This window comes from Microplitis demolitor, chromosome 4, assembly GCF_026212275.2.
Source record: "Microplitis demolitor isolate Queensland-Clemson2020A chromosome 4, iyMicDemo2.1a, whole genome shotgun sequence".
NCBI lineage: Eukaryota > Metazoa > Arthropoda > Insecta > Hymenoptera > Braconidae > Microplitis > Microplitis demolitor.
Genome location: NC_068548.1, coordinates 20,964,921 through 20,985,091, shown reverse-complemented (window position 1 = coordinate 20,985,091; position 20,171 = coordinate 20,964,921). Strand labels below are relative to the sequence as shown.

The following is a 20,171-nucleotide window of genomic DNA, read 5'->3' as shown; positions in this document are numbered from 1 at the left end:
AACTAGTGTCATCTGCCGAGAAAATAAATATATACCATATGTATAATATATATATTTAGTAATGTTTACATCAAATTATTTATTTATTTACATTGAATGCCGGATTATTAAATAATTATTGATAAATAATAAAAATAAAGAATGAATTATTCAGCGTATCCTCAAACAAATTCATCAATACCTGATTCAGATGTCAAATATTATTTACGGAAGCTGGATTTTCCAGCATGTGCCAAAGAAGCGCTTGTATCAATAGGTGAGGTTATATTATTTTAATAATTATTGTTAATTAATTAATTAATTAATCTATCTATTGTTTTTAAAGCAAATTCATCACGAATGACTGGACCAACAGTAAGACAACAGATCCAACTCCAAACAGATTTAATGATAGAATTTGTATTTGGAGAAGTAGATAAACTGAAACAGCAAAAAAAGCCCGAGAGTCTTCAAGAGTTTCAGTTGATTGAAGTACTCAGTGATTTTTTCCGTGACCCAGACCGAAGTCCAGCGGTCCGTAATGCCGTCTTTTTATTTTTATTTCCTGGTGAGTGTCCTAGATACGAAATTCTGGGTACTTTGGTGTCATTGTCAATATCAACGCAAAATCGACAAGTTTTGGATTCAACGGGGATGTGGATGCAACAGTTAGGGTCAACTTCTGTGCAAAGTGTTGATCTTGCAAAGCATATATTAAATGATTTTTTTGTTTTCTCACCAAATTCAATTGATAAACTCAAACAATTGCCGGTACTTGTGCCTTATTTTACGGCAAATTTATTGACAGCGATAGGGGAAGTTTACAAATTTCAAGATCCGCCTAATGAATTGCTAAAATTAGTTGGTGATTGGATTGATGATAATCCAGGATTACTGACGACTTCTTTAATGGATAATCCTGCTTTGCCATCTGGTGGAATTCCTATGACTCCAATTACTCCAATTGCTGGTTTATTTAGGTATTTATTTATAAATTTTACTGTACAAATCACCCGTATAAAAATTTTTTTAAATTCTTGAGCAAATCTGTTCTCAAGACCGATAGGTGCGAGTGTCTTTTACAAGATTTTAATTGCATGCCTTACACCAGAAATTCGTGCCAGATTATAACTCAATTCTGGAGCAAGCCATGCGTAAGTGCCTGCTGTAAGTTGCTGGTGCAAGAAACGCGTCAGTCACTTTTTCATTGGACCGGGTTCGAGATACCTTTAATACTCTTCCGTACGATACCATGAGCAAGTCATAGACAAATCTTGACATAGGTTTCTTAATACACGATCTTGCGAAAAACACATACGTAGAAAAAGACACTAGCAGCTAGGGGTCTTGCTCAAGATACTTACTCCAGAATCTTGTTCAAACATGTGTTACTAGGGTTAACTGCTGATAATAATGAAAACGTAAATTTTGATATTTTAGATGGTGTATATTGAGTTCCGCGCGCAAAGAACCAGCTGATGTGGACAAAAGTATAATAGATGAACGTAAAAAATTATATTCGAAAATTCAGCAATTACTTATGGATGCGGTTTTGAGATTAAAAGACACTAGTGGTAACAAACATGCGATATCTGCTCAACATTTGGCGCAAACAACGCGTACGTTGACTTCACTTTTGGAACAAACGGATTCAAGTATTTTGAAAGCTAGCTGTGATTTAGCTATGGAACGATTGGCACAAGCTGTTAGTACAGCTCTGTCTGTCAATTGTATTTATGGAAATAAACGTAAGTTCATTTTAATAATTAGTAGTTTGATTTAATGATGTTCTTATTAATAAGTAATATTTTATTAATCAACAGAAGAATTGTTGGCTTTACTGCAACCACTTGCGTGTAGGCATTTTCTAATTGAATGGACGTTGATGACCTATGGCTCAAAGGTTCCGGTTGTATAAAAATAAATAATAATAATAATAATAATAATAATAATAAATTGTGTACAAAGTTGATGTTTTTTTATATAAAATATTTATTGATAATAAATATAAAGTTGTTTTCTATCCAAAGGGTTTGAATATTCTTTGAGCTTTTAGTTGTTGTAATTTTTGTTTATCTAATTCAAATTTCTTTCTCAGTTCAGCCAATTCTAAAAAAATAAATTTATAAGATTTCATTATTAAGTTAATTAATTAAGTTAATTTTCAGACAGTTCCCCCGCCTCCAAATTTTCAAAAATATTAAGTGACTTTATCGGGGAAGTTTATATTTTTTAAATTAATTCATCAATTTGTTATTAATTAATTGATAAAATTATGATACGCTTGACAGTTGAGTCACAGAAAATTTTTAAAAAGTGAGGGGCACTGTCTGAGAATGACAAAATTATTATTGAATAATTACAAAACTTACGTTGTTTTTTAGCCTCTCGTATTTGGAATGTGTAAAAGTTTTCTAATTTTTTCTTTTTATTTTTCTGTACTTCTGTGGTCTGAACTTTTTCAATAGTCGATTCTTTTCTTTTCGGAGCAAACTGTCCACGTTTCTTTTTACTTGAAACTGTGACCCAGCCATCGTCGTCTTCTTGCTCGTCATTATTTTCAGCTTCTACTCTTTTATCGTACGCTGCCATGTACTTTTCTATTGATTCTTTAGCTTCTTTTTCATTTAATATCACTCCTGAGTTATACTCCTTAGCCCACTCTATGAAAAATAATTAATTAACTAACTTAATTATAAATATAAATAAATAATAAAATGAAAATAATCAAGATCTTACTCTGTACTCCAAATATACAAGGAGCTTCAGCGGAACTCAGTACAAAAATAAAATCTTTTGGCAACGAGAGCGCTTTTTCTAATTCCGATTCTTTTGAAAAAACTATATAAGCAACTTTGAATCCACCTTTAGTACACCCCATACCAGGCATAAGTTTTACAAATTTTACATGTCCACAGTGTCGTGCAAAAGCTGCTTTTATTGAGGACAAAGTTGCATAAGGCGGTACATTGAGTACAAATAATGTACGACCTTTCGGGAACTCCGGTTCTTGTTTCCTTACATTGTGTTCTTTTAAAAATAATTGATGTCTATCTGAACTTGTTGCTTCACACTTTAACCACAAAGCTAAAAAAAATTAATTATTTTAATAACAATAACAAAATTAATTTTAAAACAAATTTAATTTAAATAATTAATAACTTACTGCGATAATTTCCAATACTTTTTTCCTCAGCAATCATATTTTATTTATATAAATCACTCAATATTATTTAAAAATTCATGATAAACATCCAACGCACATGTCTTTTTAATGTTTTCTTTATTCGTAACCTCACAAATATATTTGTTATTTGAATAAAATCTTTTCAAGATGGCGGTACTTTTGGCGGCAATTTCAAATGTCAAATACCCTTTAAATGAACAACACACATGATTATTTAATAAATTTAAAAATTAGTATATAAAAAATATAGTACAGTCATATATTGTATGCGCAACTATTTATCAATTAGTATAAATTAAAGTATTTATCAGCGGACAATATCCTTTGTACAGCAAGAGTAGACACATTCACTTGATTAAACCGCTTGGTCATAACAGTTTCACTGTTTCGCGTTCTGTTATTCGCGATCTGCAATCTGCAGCACATTTAATTTAAATTTATTTGCCGCTTAAATCCTATATATATTTAACTACATAGAAGCGGTAAGTTTGATATCATGTTGAGTTTTATTGTTTTTGCATTAACGAGTAATTAGAATTTAATATTTTTTAACGTTCCTTAGTTATTGAAACATGACCTCAGTGCTATGCTTAATCTGCTTTAACAAATTGTTCGTTTCCATTATCTGAAATTACACTTCGCAGTCATTTTTCTTTAAATTTTTATTTTGTAATATAATTGTTTTCAGTTTTAATGAAATAAATTAAATTGAAAATTTTCACAGAGTTCTGCAGCCACTAGCTCTAGCAGGTCTTTTACTATTCTTCACGACACCAGATATAAGCAAAACAGAAGCATTTCTATATGCTGGTGGCGTTATACTGTGTTCAATAATAAATATGTTCGTAGTACCTTCAATGTTAGCAGTTTTTCACATGGGCATGAAGTTCCAGGTAGCATGCCGCTCACTGATATACCGTATCTTATATTATAGAGTTTTCATTCGAAATCTCACTTACCAACATAGAAGCGCAATTACAGCAGTCGGTATTAATTGCGAAAATTGGTGTGTACACAGTCTAAATTGTCTTCGTATTATCGCTCAATCATGCTCGAGCGTAAACTATTATTCTCTCCACAAACATTACTTGTAAATAACTCACATCATTATGTTATTATAATAAATTGTTACAACATCGCAATAAGTCTAGTTTAAAGTGTAGTTAGCTTTGCATATTGATAGCTCTTCAATATGTTTTAATTTTTATGCCTAGCCAAAAGATCATATTTAATTACAATTGATTTACTAAAATTCTATTAGTCTGTTTTCGTAACTACTTCTAATTGAATCACGATTTTAGGTAACGGAAGTAATACGTTATAAATTTACAATATGTTTGACATGAAAAATGTCTAATTATAAAAAATTCTCGCTTTTTAAAAGTTGGTGTTATTATTGTACCGTTTTCACCAGTCTTATAGGTTACAATAATATAGTATTTAAACTAAAATTATTCTATGTATGTCCTTCTCAATCAAGTACTTTCAATGCTTGAATTCTATTTGCAGTATAATCTTTTCCACTGTTTTTCTACATCAAAAAGTACCTACAATTTTTGTTTCTGAAATATAGTACAGTTATATATTGTAAGTGCAATTATTTATCAATTAGTATAAATTAAAGTATTTATAAGCGGACGATATCCTTTGTGCAGCATGCGCGTATTTTGTGAAAAATTCAGTCATCAAATTTCACGTGATGCAGCGAGTAATTGGAACAAGGTTGCAACATACTAATAGTTAAGTGTGTGAATAAATGCTATACATGTTATTTGTACACATAATGATGAGATCAAAGTATTAGAGGAAACAAAGAATACGGCAATCGACATAAGAGTAGACACATTCTCTTGATTAAACTGAGTGTTTATAAGTTTCTTCCCTGATTAAAAACTCCGATTGAATCTGATTGAAAACGTTCGAATTATTCTGAATGAAAATTAATCAGAAATTTTTGATTAACTTTCAATCAGTTTCAATGGGATTTAATCGGACACTTCCGGAAGATTTTGATTCAACGTTAATCGGAAATTTCCGATTCCCGGCCAAAAAAAATTTATATCGTTATATTAAATTATTTATAGTTCCACATATTATCCCTGATTAACAAAATCGATTTGAAAATTGGAACCTACAATAAGCGATTAAAAATTATTTGAAACAATTCAAAATTGAAAAATCGGATATTTTCAATCTTCGTTGAATTTATAATAACAATTAGATTGCATGTCATGATTATAGGATATACTATACTACCACCAAAAATGGTACTTGTCACTCAGTCGAATAAGAGGAGTACTTGTGCTAGAATTGCTTCCAAGTTTGGAATATAACAGTTTTGAAATAAGTTTCTTACCAGAGAGATTACAATCAGTAGGCGCGATCTTGTAGCGAGCACCGAACTACTTCAGCTACTGCTGTCTATAGCACTGGTGATCACCATTAATTTAATCGATGTTTTTTTTCTTCGTTTTTTTTTAATGAATCATTTTAAACAAAAAATGAAATGTACAGAATTTAATTTTTTTCTCGTTAAAAAAAAAAAGAGTGATGCAGTTGAAACAAATTTTAATTAAGTAATAGCTTCTTTGCAGCAAAATTTTTTTGAAATGATTCATCTAAAAAACAAAAAAAAAAAAAAAACGATCGGTTAAATTAATTGTGATTAATGATGGAAAATGACGTTATTAAATTAAGATTAAGGTTGAAAAGTAAAATATTTAGACTTTTTGAGATTATAAAAATTATTTTTTACTATATTGTTAACAACGTGAGCTTCGAAGAATGATTATGTGAATTTTTAAATGATAAAAAAATTTTATATTCAAAATTGAGAAATATTATGATTTTAAAACAGTGTGATTTTTTTATGCAAATATCTTCGAAATGGTTGAATTTGCGGAAATTTTAAATCAGACCTTTTTTGTAGAGCATTCGATTTCCTACAAAAAAAATGTATAAATAATTTCTGAATATTCATTATTTATACGATATAAAATTCAGAACGAGCAAAAACAAGTTCTTCAAATTGTATCAAACTTTGACATCGGATATCTTGTGAATGGTTGAATTTATGCAAAAATCATAAGAGATTTTTTTTGTAGATCAGTAAATTTGCTACAAAATTTATCGAAAGATATTTTCCGTATCTTGATTTTGTCGTAAGCTATGTATTTTTTACCATGTTACTAAATGAAAAATCGAAAATTATCAATAGTCACCTCTAAATATCAATATTGAGAGCTCAAATTTTAACTGACACCATATTTTAATATATCCTTTCGATTTTTTAAAGTTCATGAAAAAAAAAAAAAAAGTCCCCTAATCTGAAACAGTCTAATATATATACATAGAGACAATCTAAATTGTCTTCGTCGTCCTCAGCCTTGCAGTTTCCATTTTTCCACGTCTCGTTGTCGTCTGAAACTACACAAGTCATAGTGTCGTGGTCACATGACTAATTATCTCGTTGACGCATGTCCGTAAGGGTGAAGTGGGGACAGAGTCCCGAGGCTAGTCCTACGCCAAATTTATTGGTCAATCACTTCGATCCTCGATCAATTAGTAATAAGACGTTTATCTACTATTGTAATATACTAGCAACTTACTTGCGATTCTGTTAACTCGGGTAATCTACTTGCATTCTTTATAACTCGAGCAACTAACTTGCGTAACATTTAACATTACTGGCAATTTACTTGCATTATAATTTTATTCTATATTTATTATTTGTGATGAATAAAGTTCAGTTTCTTCAATTATTATCTTACGTGACCAGCAATATACTCGCAATATAAAACTACACTGTGTCATGCGCCCATCTATATTATATCCAGCTTTTACATATTTTTGTAAGTAATTAAATATTGCTGTAATTAGCAATAAACAATCATTGTAACTGCTAATCCTTTGACGACATATATTACTTTTTATCCTGTTTATATCTTATTCTACTGATGAAATTCTTGAATAATTAAGTAAAAGTATTATTAATTAAATTACAACTAATAATTCAACCATCAATAAGAAAGATTTATAATTTTATAAGCCGTGAGGTAAGTTGATAAGTTTTCACATACGTTGCCTTGTTTGAATAAGTGCGGATCTTAACATGCAAGAACTCCAGCCCACTGTTCTGTCCAGGTACAATAAAATTTGTTAGAAGCAAGCCTAAGTCAGGGTTCAACCCGCGAATTCAGATGAATGCTGGTGGCAATTGCGAAGATAAAAAATGATTTGTATCAATGTTATTTCAATTTTGATTGATGTTTCCTTCAATTTTTATACTATAGTTCTAAATTCAATTAATGCAGATTTAAAAAAAATTGTTAAATTTTTTTTCATAATCCTGAAAAATGCCACTATTTTAACTTCTTATAAAATTATTCAAATGAGAAAGACAGATAAAATTATTCTCAAATATTTAAAAAATTGCTGAATTCCTAATAAATGAAATGCATTTCTGCCCAAATTTTAATAATTAATAATACTATTGGAATTATTATTTTCCGATGGAATCCGATTAAAACATAAAATGACATTGAATCGGATTCAATTGGAGTTTTTATTCGGGCGTTGTTTCGCGTTCTATTATTCGCGATTTGTAATCTGTAACACGTCTAATTTAAATCTATTTGCCGCTTAAATCCTATGCATATTCAACTACATAGATGCGGTAAGTTTGTTATCATGTAGAGTATTATCGTTTTTGCATTAACGAATCATTTGAATTGAATATTTTTTTACATTCTTTAGTTATCATTGAAACACGACCTCCGAGCTATGCTTAGCCTGCATTTACAAAGTGTTTGTTTTCGTTATCTGCAATTGTACTTCGCTGTCATTCTTCTTTACTTTTTTATTTTGTGATATAATAGTTTATAGTTGTGATTTAAAAATCGAATATTGATAACAATCATATTATATTAGCAATCGTAAAATAAGACAATAGTATAATTTAATTGAGTTCAGACCTTCAATCGTTTTTTTTTCAAACAAAAACTCTAAATGTAAAATAAAAACTCGAAGCTCGATTATTTATTTTGAAGTCTAACAATTTACTTTTTTTTTTTTTTTTTTTTTTTTATTTGAAAATTTTTATTTCTTTGAGGAAAATATTAAAAAATTATAATTTACAGTATAAGTGCAAGGAATATATTTTTTTCCGTTCAATGGAAAAAGTGCCATCTCTTTTTAAATTGAATAAATAATATAAAAGTGTCTATGCTTTAAATTTATGTATATTTTTAATTTATTCATTTGTATTTAAGTAATGATGTTTTATAATGCTTATTATTATCTTTTTAACTGGTATTTTATACGCCATGAAATAAATTTATAAAATTGTTTGAAATATTTTTTTTCATTTGAATAAATCAAGTTATGTTGCAAAATAAAAATCATTTTTTATTAAGACATACTTACACACATACTCGCATCAACATAGAGATAGTTATATACTTATATATACATTTGTTGTAATCGTATACTTTTTTATCTATTTTTCACGATTTAATACAATTTTTTTTTCTTTTTAGAAAGGCAAAGACATACTTCCTGCTAAATAATAATTATATCTTAAAAATTTATCGGTGTAGTTGCCATAGAAAATATCTTGCCACTCAAATAAATTTATATAGATTAATTTTAGTTTTAATCACTTTTGAGTAGTAGTAATAATTAAACAATTAAACAGATAATAATCTCAAAAGAACATAATTTTATACGACCTTCGGCTATACTCTTAAAATATCGGGAGTGAATCTGTAGTGATCACAGTTTTTATGTAAATCCGAGTTCACATTTGAATTATTCGTCTTTTTAATTTTCAAATTTTTTTTATCAATTTTAAACTTTAAAAAAAATTATCATCACGGTTTACAATAAGACAAAAAAAAAATGGAAGAACTTCTTGGTTTAATAAACTTTCTAAAGTCGAAAGGTCGTATAAAATTGTAAGTCCTTTGAAATTAATATCGCGATAACATTAAATACAGAATCAGTTGAAAATTAATGCAAGCAGTTGAAAATGGATGCAAAAGTCGATATAGAATTGAAAAAAAATTTACGAGAAGGTGTTAATCCTCTAAGTGCCTTTACATTTTCGTAAGTATTAATGTAATAATTATTTTATCATATTAGTTATATACTCAAAATTTATCATTTATCAATTAATGTTACTGATTAAATAATTATAGATGGGTTTTGAAGATATTTTGGACAGGATTCAAACGGGATTTGGAAGTCGAGGATCTTCCTAGGCCGCTGAAAGAACACAAAAGCAGTGTACTGGGTGATAAATTATCAGCAGTATGGAATAAAAAAGTCAAACAATATTACGCGAACAAAAAATTAATCGAAAAATCAGGCAGATTAAACAGTAATTCAAAAGGGAAGCATAAAAAAATAAAAAAACCTAGTTTACTGAATGCATTGATTAGAGTTTTTGGTGCTCGGTATACTCTTTATGGAATCGCCTTAGGTTTTGAGGAGCTCGTTGTCCGGTAAAGTATTTTATCCATTAATCACTGGAAATATTGATAATGTCGACAAATGACAATGTCATAGGTTCCAGTCGATATTTCGCTAATTGACAGTTGCTTTGGTAATTTTAATGAAATAAACTAAATTAAAATTTTTACAGAGTTCTGCAGCCACTAGCTCTAGTAGGTCTTTTACGTTTCTTCACTACGCCAGATATAAGCAAAACAGAAGCATTTCTATACGCTGGTGGAGTGATAATGTGTTCAGTAATAAATATCATTATATTACATCCCTCATTTTTGGCGATTTTTCATATGGGTATGAAGCTACAGGTAGCATGCCGCTCACTGATTTACCGTAAAGCCTTGAAGCTGTCGAGAACGGCTCTAGGTGAATCAACAGCTGGCCAAGTTGTTAATCTTTTATCGAATGACGTGAATAAAATAGATCCTGCTGTGATATTTTTTCATTATCTTTGGATTGGCCCTGTTGGAACTGTTATCATGACGTACTTAATGTATCAAGAGGTTGGTGTAGCCGCGATAATTGGAGTAGCATCTCTCCTGATGTTTATACCTCTACAGGTATGGCTCGGTAAAAAATCATCAATTTTACGTTTACGAACGGCAATACTCACTGACGAGAGAATACGGTTAACCAATGAAATCATCAGTGGTATTCAAGCTATCAAAATGTACGCTTGGGAGCATCCCTTTAGTAATTTCATTGAAGTTGCACGTAAAAAAGAAATGCAAGTTATAAGACAATCATCATACATACGTGGTGTTATCATGTCTTTTTTGAATTTTTCATCTGGTTTATCATTATTTATTACAATATTGGCTCATTTATTATCAGGTCATCAAATCACTGCTGAAACAGTATATATGCTAACGGCATATTACAGTATTTTGCGGCAAATTATGACGCTATTTTTACCACTAGGGTTAAGCGCAGTAGCTGAAATTTTAGTGTCAATTAAACGTCTTGAGAATTTTTTGATGTATGAGGAAATGGAAGTAAATAATAATGGTAGTAGTAAAAATAGTCAAAATAACTTAGGTAAAAATTCAAGGGAAAATAATATAGATTCTGATGATAAAGACACGAAGGATGAAGAAATGGTTGAATTGCTAGCAAATTTCAACGAGGGGTCTATATCACTTAATGGGGTTTATGCTAAATGGTTGGGCTCTGATCGTGAAGATACATTAAAAAAAATCAATATACATATTGAACCGGGTCAATTGGTGGCTGTAGTTGGGCAAGTTGGTTCGGGTAAAACAAGCTTACTCAATGCTATTCTCAAAGAGCTTCCAGCGCACACGGGAAGTGTTGATGTAGGCGGTAAAGTAGCTTACGCGAGTCAAGAACCCTGGTTATTTGCTAGTTCAGTAAGGCAGAATATACTCTTCGGGCGTCCATGGGATGCTAGAAAATATGATAAAGTTGTCAAAGTATGTCAGCTAAAACGAGATTTTTCACTATTCCCATATGGCGACAAGACAATTGTCGGTGAACGCGGTGTAAGTTTATCTGGTGGACAGAGAGCGCGTATCAATTTAGCACGGGCTGTTTACTCGGATGCACCGATATTTTTACTAGACGATCCACTAAGTGCAGTAGACGCGCATGTGGGTAAACACATGTTCGAAGAGTGTGTTGAAAAGTACTTGAATGGAAAAACAAGAATACTTGTAACACATCAGATACAATTTTTAAGCAATGTTGAGAAGATAATTGTCATGAAGGATGGTGCTATTATTGCTGAAGGCAGTTACAATAAACTAGTGAAGATGGGTGTTGACTTCGGTCGTTTACTCGACTCAGAACCAAAAGAAGAGTCTGAAGAAACTATGTCTCAGCCAAGAAGCATTACGGGTTCACGAAAAGTAAGTGTTGCATCAATTAATTCAGTGATGACTAATGATGCTACAGCTCAGGGTCAAGCCGAGCCTGAAGAAGTTGCTGAGATGCGTTCTAAAGGTTCGATTGGCGGACATATCTACGCATCTTATTTCAAAGCTGGTGGCAATGGTTGCCTGATTTTCATGGTATTGCTACTATGTATACTAGCTCAATTTGCAGCAAGTAGTGGAGATGTATTCGTTGCATATTGGGTAAATCGTGAACAAGAAAACAGTAATAATTTCACCTTGAGTAGTTTAACTCAAACTCCTAATCAAAAATCTGGATTGTCAGATTCAGAAAGATTTACTTGTATTTATATTTTCACAGCATTGACAGTGTTTACAATTATTATAACATTTACAAGATCCTTTGGGTTTTTCAATTTGTGTGTACGTGCTTCTGAACGTTTGCATGATAAAATGTTTCGTAGCATTAGTCGCGCACCAATGAGATTTTTTAACACAAATTCTTCTGGACGTGTGTTGAATCGCTTTTCTCGGGACATGGGTGTTATCGATGAATCTCTGCCAATGGCTATGATCGATTGTATACAGGCAGCCATGTCGCTCATCGCTACTATTGTCATTGTTGCTTCTGTCAATGTCTGGCTACTGATACCTACAATCATTATTTTCGGTGTATTTTATGGTTTACGGGCTGTTTATATACCTACAAGCCGTAGTGTTAAACGACTTGAAAGTATAACAAGATCACCGGTATATAGTCATTTGAACACAACACTGCAAGGTCTGCCAACAATACGTTCATTCAATGCGGAAGAAATACTTACTAAAGAATTTGATCACCATCAGGATCTCCATTCTTCCGCGTGGTATATTTTTATAGCATCGTCACGTACCTTCGGCTATTGGCTCGATCTCTTTTGTCTTATCTACATCAGCCTTGTAACTACTAGTTTTTTATTCATGACTACCGACGACAATGACAAATATGAAGGTGGCAATGTTGGTCTAGCAATTACACAAAGTATCGGAATAGCTGGTATGTTTCAGTGGGGAATGCGACAGGCCACTGAGGTGGAGAATCAAATGACTTCAGTGGAGCGTGTGCTTGAGTATACCAATATTGAGAGTGAACCAGCACTCGAGAGTTTACCGGAAAAAAAACCTAAAGATGACTGGCCGTCGAGAGGTAAAGTCGAATTTAAACGCGTTTACTTGGCTTATTCCCCATTAGAACCACCGGTACTCAGGAATCTCAACTTTACTATTGAGCCACGTGAAAAAATAGGAATTGTTGGACGCACTGGAGCAGGAAAATCTTCCCTAATAGCTGCCTTATTCCGGCTTGCTGACATTGAGGGTAACATTGAGATTGATGGTGTAGATACCGGTGAAATCGGACTCCACGATTTTCGCGTCAAGATAAGCATAATTCCACAAGAGCCTTTTTTGTTCTCCGGTACATTGAGAAGAAATCTTGATCCCTTCGAACAGTATCCAGACAGTATACTCTGGTCGGCATTAGAAGATGTCGAACTCAAAGAAATGGGCCTTGAGGGCCACGTTAATGAAGGTGGTACTAATTTAAGTGTAGGACAACGGCAGTTAGTTTGTCTTGCGCGTGCTATTGTTAGAAATAATAAAGTTCTTGTACTCGATGAAGCCACCGCTAACGTTGATCCACGGACGGATGAATTTATCCAGAAGACTATTAGACGCAAGTTTGCCGATTGCACGATTCTCACAATTGCCCATCGACTCAATACTGTTATGGACAGCGACAGAATATTAGTCATGGATGCCGGTTCTGCTGTGGTAATTATTATTTCAATGAAGATTCCAAGTGATCTAACGTTATCCTGATTATTATAGTAATTTTAATTTTTATCTAATTTATTTTTCAGGAATTTGATCATCCTTATATTTTACTTCAGAATGAGGATGGATATTTATCAAATATGGTTAAAGAAACTGGCGTAACAATGATAGAAGCGCTTAAAAATGTTGCTAAGCAAAACTATGAACTTCGTATGCCACCTGTTACGATAACGAGTTGATGCTTACGTTTCTTATTTAAAATCACTTGCCATTGCCAAATTATTATTTTAATGAACTTATAAATACTTTCAATTTAGTAGGTTTTTTTTTACATGTCTGTACAGAACAAATTAGTATGTAACCAACTTAATCGAACTTGCCTAAAAAAAAAAACCGATTGTACTTAATTTTCGATCTATCAAATTTAATTGAGATTATGATTAAAGATTCTCATTTTTTTAATTTACGCCTTATCATAATTAAAAATATTGACTTATATTAAGAACTGCATTAGAACGTCGATTATAAATTGAAATTGTACATTATTATGTAAAAATACAGTATTATTTTGAATAACTGTTATGAAAATTGATTTGTTTTTTAATAAAACGATCGATGAATGTGAATAAAAATTTAAGTAATTAGTGCTATTGTATATAAATTTATTAACATAATGTACTCTCAGTTGATATATTTAAATTATAAATATAATTTATGGTGTGACTCGAAATCTTTTAGCGAGAGTTTATGATCTTCAAGGCTTCTGCGTTTCAGGTATGAAACTTTTGACATTAATGGTTTCGGATTACTTTCCACAAAAGAATTGTAACTAAATTTCAAGATCCGTTTTTTCCCAAACTATATAAATTTTTTTTTATTTAAGTATATCATATTTGCTTTGTAAAAAAAAAAATTATATTCATGTATCAGTTCCATAAAAATTGGCCTACAGATTCTTATCATTTATTTCACAATTTCATGAAATAATTTTTTTATCACTTTAAATTTAAACTTAATAAGTTATCATTCAGACCTCGTAGCTATTAATCACCAATTAACTTTTAGATAACTTTATGCGAGATGTTCCACTTGAGATGTTTATTTGGTCTTGACTGTAATAATTGACCCAACTAAAAAATTTCATTTAAGTTTCGAACGCAGTTGCTTTGAGAGTCAGTTGATGATGCTACATCTGCTGTATAAAGTAACGGATCTTAATAGTTTTTCGACAATACATCATTTTTATCTTAATGCCATTAATAGAAATAGTAAATATTGATAAATTTTTTTTCAATAACTCGGTTCGATTATCAGAATCTAGTAGGTAAATTATATTTATATAAAATAATATTTACAAGAGTTATTACACAATCAACTACTTTTAAATTTAACACGAATTGCCAACGAGTGTTTGGAGGAACGATTGTTTGTTAAAACATGACACCGCATTTGATGTTTGATTAACACATTTAATAATGTCCTTGTATTTACCTTTTTTTATATATTACAGATGATTTTTAAAATAATTGGGTGCAGTAATTTGTAAGTAAAGTGTAAATTTGTTGTTTCTTTAATAAAAAAATTAATAAAATTGTAAAATGGATTCAAAAGTTGATATTGAAAAGAAAAAACATCCGCGAGAAGGTGTTAATCCATTGAATGCTTTAACATTTGTGTAAGTACTGTTTCAAAAATTATTTGATATTCATTTTTTTAATGTCTCAAATAAAATTAATGATTAAATTTATATAAATATATATACATAGATGGATTCTGAAAATCTTTTGGAAAGGATACAAGCGAGATTTGGAAATCGAAGATCTTTTCAGGCCTTTGAAAGAACACAAGAGTAGTGTATTGGGTGATAAATTAGCAGCAGCATGGGAAAAAGAATTGGAAAATTACAATACAGATGAAGAATCCGTAAGATTGGATAGTGATTGTGAAGTAAAGCATAAAGAAATGAAAACACCTAGTTTACAAAAAGCGTTGATTAAAGTTTTTGGTGCTCGCATTGCTCTTTATGGAGTTGCCTTGGCAATTATGGAACTTGTTTTACGGTGAGTTGTTACTTTTAAAAATTACTCTTAGCAAACTGAATAAAAATGTCTTATTCTCCTTCACACATATCAAACAGTTGACATTGTTGTCAAAATATGAGATTGAAAAAAAAAATTGAATTATTCTATTCATATTTTTTATTGAATCTGTCACCTATCGAATTAATTATAATTCAATTCATTAAGCCAAGTTACTTAATAAATAACTTTTATTAATTTTTATAGAATGCTACAGCCAGTAGCTTTAGCGCGACTTCTTCGTTTTTTCACAACATCAGAGATAAGCAAAACAGAGGCATTTCTGTACGGTGGTGGCGTAATACTGTGCTCGGCAATAAATATATTCGTAGCTCATCCTTCAATGCTGGCAATTTTTCACATGGGTATGAAAATGCGCTTAGCGTGTTGCTCACTAATTTACCGAAAATCATTGAAACTATCGAGAACAGCTTTGGGAGAGACGACAGTTGGACAAGCAGTTAATCTTTTGTCCAACGACGTCAGTAGATTTGACTATGCTGTGATATTCATTCACTATTTATGGATAGGGCCTGTTGCGACAATAATCGTTACCTACTTGATGTACCTAGAAGTTGGAGTAGCCGCGATAATTGGCGTAGCTTCGCTGTTAATATTTATACCAGTTCAAGGATGGCTCGGAAAACAATCATCAACGTTACGTTTACGTACGGCAAAACGCACTGATGAAAGAATTCATTTAACTAATGAAATAGTGAGTGGTATCCAAGCAATAAAAATGTATGCATGGGAACACCCGTTTAGTGATCTTATTAAAAATGTTCGTAAAAAAGAAATGCGCGTTATAAGATATGCATCTTTTCTTCGAGGAGTTACCATGTCTTTCATGATGTTTGTTACACGATTATCATTATTCTTTACAATATTGGCTTGTGTCTTATCTGAAAAAAAAATAACTGCTGAAATGGTTTTCATGGTAGCGGCATACTATAATATTTTACGTCAAATTATGACGGTATTTTTTCCTATAGGTATCACACAAGTTGCCGAGGCTTTAGTATCAGTAAAACGTCTTGAAAAATTTTTGACGTATGATGAAATTGAGATAAATAATAATCATGATGATGATGATGATAATAATAATGGAAACAATAAAGATTTGAATAGAAACAATGATATAGAAGATGATGGAAACGATAAATTAAAAACTAATAATGATGAAGGTTCTATGAGGTTTTACAATGTTCATGCTAAATGGTTGGACTCTGATCACGAAGATACATTGAAAAGAATCAATATACATATTGAACCAGGTCAATTAGTGGCTGTAGTTGGGCAAGTTGGTTCGGGTAAAACAAGCTTACTCAATGCTATTCTCAAAGAGCTTCCAGCGCACACGGGAAGTATTGATGTAGGTGGTAAAATAGCTTACGCGAGTCAAGAACCCTGGTTATTCGCTGGTTCAGTAAGGCAGAATATACTCTTTGGGCGTCCATGGGATGCTGGAAAGTACGATAAAGTTGTCAAAGTATGTCAGCTGAAACGAGATTTTTCACTATTCCCATATGGTGACAAGACTATTGTCGGTGAACGCGGTGTAAGTTTATCTGGTGGACAGAGAGCGCGTATCAATTTAGCGCGGGCTGTTTACTCGGATGCACCGATATTTTTACTAGACGACCCACTGAGTGCAGTAGACGCGCATGTGGGTAAACATATGTTCGAAGAGTGTATTGAAAAGTACTTGAATGGAAAAACAAGAATACTTGTGACACATCAGATACAATTTTTAAGCAATGTTGAAAAGATAATTGTCATGAAGGATGGTGCTATTATTGCTGAAGGCAGTTACAATAAACTCGTGGAGATGGGGGTTGACTTCGGTCGTTTACTTGATTCAGCACCAAAAGAAGAGACTGAAGAAACTTTATTGATGTCGACCAGCCGTAGTAATTCACGAAATACAAGTATTGCATCACTTATTTCATCTAAGGCTAATGTAGCTGAGTGCAATAAGTTTGAACCGGAAGAAGTTGCCGAGACACGGAGCCGTGGATCGATAGGGGGACATATGTACGCATCTTATTTCAAGGCAGGAGGTAACTGTTGCGTTCTTTTTATCCTAACGTTATTGTTCATTGTTGCTCAAGCGTTTGCAAGTGTTGGAGATTTTTTCGTTGCATTTTGGGTTAATCTAGAACAGGGAAATAGGAATAATTTTACCTTCAGTAATCTACTACATCCTACGAACCACACGTCCAGTTTTTCAGATCAAGATAGATATGTTTGCATATATATTTTCACAGGTTTAATAGTTTTGACAGTTGTAATGTCATTCATTCGATCATTTGCATTTTTTGAAGTGTGTGTACGTGCGTCTAAACGTTTACATGACAAAATGTTTCGTAGTATTTGCCACGCACCAATGCGATTTTTCAATACTAATTCTTCAGGACGGGTATTGAATCGGTTTTCTCAGGACATAGGCGCCATTGATGAGTTACTGCCTATAGCCATGATTGATTGTGTACAAATAACTTTAGCACTGACTGGCATAATTGTTGTTGTGAGTGTTTCTAATGTATGGTTACTATTACCGACATTTATTATTTGCACTATATTTTACGTTTTACGAGTAATTTATATATCAACAAGTCGTAGCATTAAACGACTCGAAGGTATAACAAGATCACCGGTATTTAATCACTTGGGTGCAACATTACAGGGTCTACCGACAATACGTTCGTTTAATGCAGAAGAAATACTTACTAAAGAATTTGATCATCATCAGGATCTCCACTCTTCCGCGTGGTATATTTACATAGCATCATCACGCGCATTCGGTTTTTGGCTCGATATTTTTTGTCTTATCTATATTGCCTGTGTAACAATGAGCTTTTTGCTCCTATCTGATGATGAGCATAAAACGTTTAAAGGTGGTAATGTTGGTCTAGCAATCACTCAGAGTATAGGATTAACGGGAATGTTTCAGTGGGGTATGAGACAGAGTGCTGAAGTGGAGAATCAAATGACTTCGGTGGAGCGTGTGCTTGAGTATACCAATATTGAGAGTGAACCAGCACTCGAGAGTTTGCCGGAAAAAAAACCTAAAGATGACTGGCCGTCGAGAGGTAAAGTCGAATTTAAACGCGTTTACTTGGCTTATTCCCCATTAGAACCACCGGTACTCAGGAATCTCAACTTTACTATTGAGCCATGTGAAAAAATAGGAATTGTTGGACGCACTGGAGCAGGAAAATCTTCCCTAATAGCTGCCTTATTCCGGCTTGCTGAAATTGAGGGTAACATTGAGATTGATGGTGTAGATACCGGTGAAATCGGACTCCACGATTTTCGCGCCAAGATAAGCATAATTCCACAAGAGCCTTTCTTGTTCTCTGGTACATTGAGAAGAAATCTTGATCCCTTCGAACAGTATCCAGACAGTATACTGTGGTCGGCATTAGAAGATGTTGAACTTAAAGAAATGGGTCTTGAGGGCCACGTTAATGAAGGTGGTACTAATTTGAGTGTAGGACAACGGCAGTTAGTTTGTCTTGCTCGTGCTATTGTTAGAAATAATAAAGTTCTTGTACTCGATGAAGCCACCGCTAACGTTGATCCACGGACGGATGAATTTATCCAGAAGGCTATTAGACGTAAATTTGCCGATTGCACCGTTCTTACAATTGCCCATCGACTCAATACTGTTATGGACAGCGACAGAATATTGGTCATGGATGCCGGTTCTGCTGTGGTAATTATTTTTTTTTTGTTTATTTGTAACTGTTTTCTTTAATAATACTAGATTGCTACCGTTACTCACTACTATCTATTAGTTTATTTTGCATTATCAACTAACCTATAATTAGATTTAAAATCATGCATGATTATAATCTATATCGTATCTTTTTCTCAGGAATTTGATCACCCATATAATCTACTGCGAAATGAATATGGATTTTTATCCAACATGGTAAAGGAAACTGGTGAAACAATGATAGAAGCTCTCAAAAATGTGGCTCAACAAAATTATGAACTCCATCATCCATCCTCGATGATAACATTTTAGTAGGGCAAAGTACCCGATCGTCAAGCCCTTATCGTTATCCAGCTTCTCTTTTATATTTTATTAGAAAATATATTTTACGACTGACAATTCTGTTATTAATTTTTTTACCGACAATATAGATTTATCCCCAACTCAATCATCATGGATTAGTTGAATTTTTAAAATGTAAATTTACAACGAGTTGACGACGGGTAATTTGTTGTAAATTTCCATATTTTCAGTTTTTTTTTCTTTTATAATAAGCATCAAAATGGAATTATGTGAAGGGTAATTATTTTAGCATACGAGTTTTAGAAAAAATTCTAAGCGGACTAGCCTTTTATGAAGGCTAGGGACTGAGTGGTTTACCCTACTTATTTTTATTGAAAACATTACACTGTAATTTATTGTGGTTAATAAAATCGACCAAGTATTATTACTAATGCATTTTCATTAAAAGTTAAACCAGCCGTTTTACAAAACTCTCCTCAAAAACAACCATACATGCGTCTACAAATTTACCTCAATAAAAAATTTAGAATTAAGAACTCGATGCCATTAATAACTTAGAATAATTACTACTGTGACGGTACAGAAAAAAATGAGAAATAAATATACCTTACGTTGATTACAGCAGAATAAATTGTAATGAAACAAGTGGTAGCTTTTATGTCTTGTCTTATTTATCCCGTCAATTCCCTCTTCGGTTTTTCTTCTGTCGTGTCATTCCTGACATCTAT

The 20,171-nt window shown here is 32.2% G+C and overlaps 4 protein-coding genes across 12 annotated transcripts; 3 read left to right on the top strand and 1 right to left on the bottom strand.

The window, feature by feature from the left end:
• Positions 1-37: 37 nt before the first annotated feature.
• LOC103580977 (integrator complex subunit 15) lies at positions 38-2,002 on the top strand. Its single transcript, XM_008562932.2, has 4 exons — positions 38-256; positions 326-959; positions 1,420-1,727; positions 1,803-2,002. Exons 1-4 carry the CDS (start codon positions 142-144, stop codon positions 1,895-1,897), a joined length of 1,152 nt encoding a protein of 383 aa, XP_008561154.1. The 5' UTR covers positions 38-141; the 3' UTR covers positions 1,898-2,002.
• Positions 1,952-20,144, bottom strand: LOC103580976 (ribosomal RNA-processing protein 7 homolog A). Of its 2 annotated transcripts, none has more exons than XM_014440863.2 (5): positions 20,055-20,144; positions 3,146-3,353; positions 2,719-3,066; positions 2,352-2,642; positions 1,952-2,088 (listed from the first exon to the last, which is right to left on the bottom strand). In XM_014440863.2, exons 2-5 carry the CDS (start codon positions 3,180-3,182, stop codon positions 2,000-2,002), a joined length of 765 nt encoding a protein of 254 aa, XP_014296349.1. In that variant the 5' UTR covers positions 3,183-3,353; positions 20,055-20,144; the 3' UTR covers positions 1,952-1,999. The 2 variants fall into 2 exon arrangements, with proteins under 2 accessions (XP_014296349.1, XP_014296348.1); XM_014440862.2 differs by having other exon boundaries at positions 20,050-20,139.
• On the top strand, positions 4,130-13,892 carry LOC103580975 (probable multidrug resistance-associated protein lethal(2)03659). Of its 8 annotated transcripts, none has more exons than XM_053738522.1 (6): positions 4,474-4,753; positions 4,822-4,905; positions 9,163-9,271; positions 9,364-9,669; positions 9,810-13,338; positions 13,428-13,892. In XM_053738522.1, exons 3-6 carry the CDS (start codon positions 9,195-9,197, stop codon positions 13,578-13,580), a joined length of 4,065 nt encoding a protein of 1,354 aa, XP_053594497.1. In that variant the 5' UTR covers positions 4,474-4,753; positions 4,822-4,905; positions 9,163-9,194; the 3' UTR covers positions 13,581-13,892. The 8 variants fall into 8 exon arrangements, with proteins under 8 accessions (XP_053594495.1, XP_053594497.1, XP_053594498.1 ...); XM_053738518.1 differs by lacking the exons at positions 4,474-4,753; positions 4,822-4,905 and adding exons at positions 5,856-7,221; positions 7,310-7,841; XM_053738520.1 differs by lacking the exons at positions 4,474-4,753; positions 4,822-4,905 and adding an exon at positions 4,130-4,467.
• On the top strand, positions 14,022-19,761 carry LOC103568329 (probable multidrug resistance-associated protein lethal(2)03659). The gene is made up of 4 exons (XM_053738525.1): positions 14,022-15,016; positions 15,108-15,401; positions 15,627-19,137; positions 19,300-19,761. The coding sequence occupies exons 1-4, from the start codon at positions 14,940-14,942 to the stop codon at positions 19,450-19,452; spliced, it is 4,035 nt and encodes a 1,344-aa protein (XP_053594500.1). The 5' UTR covers positions 14,022-14,939; the 3' UTR covers positions 19,453-19,761.
• Positions 20,145-20,171: the final 27 nt, after the last annotated feature.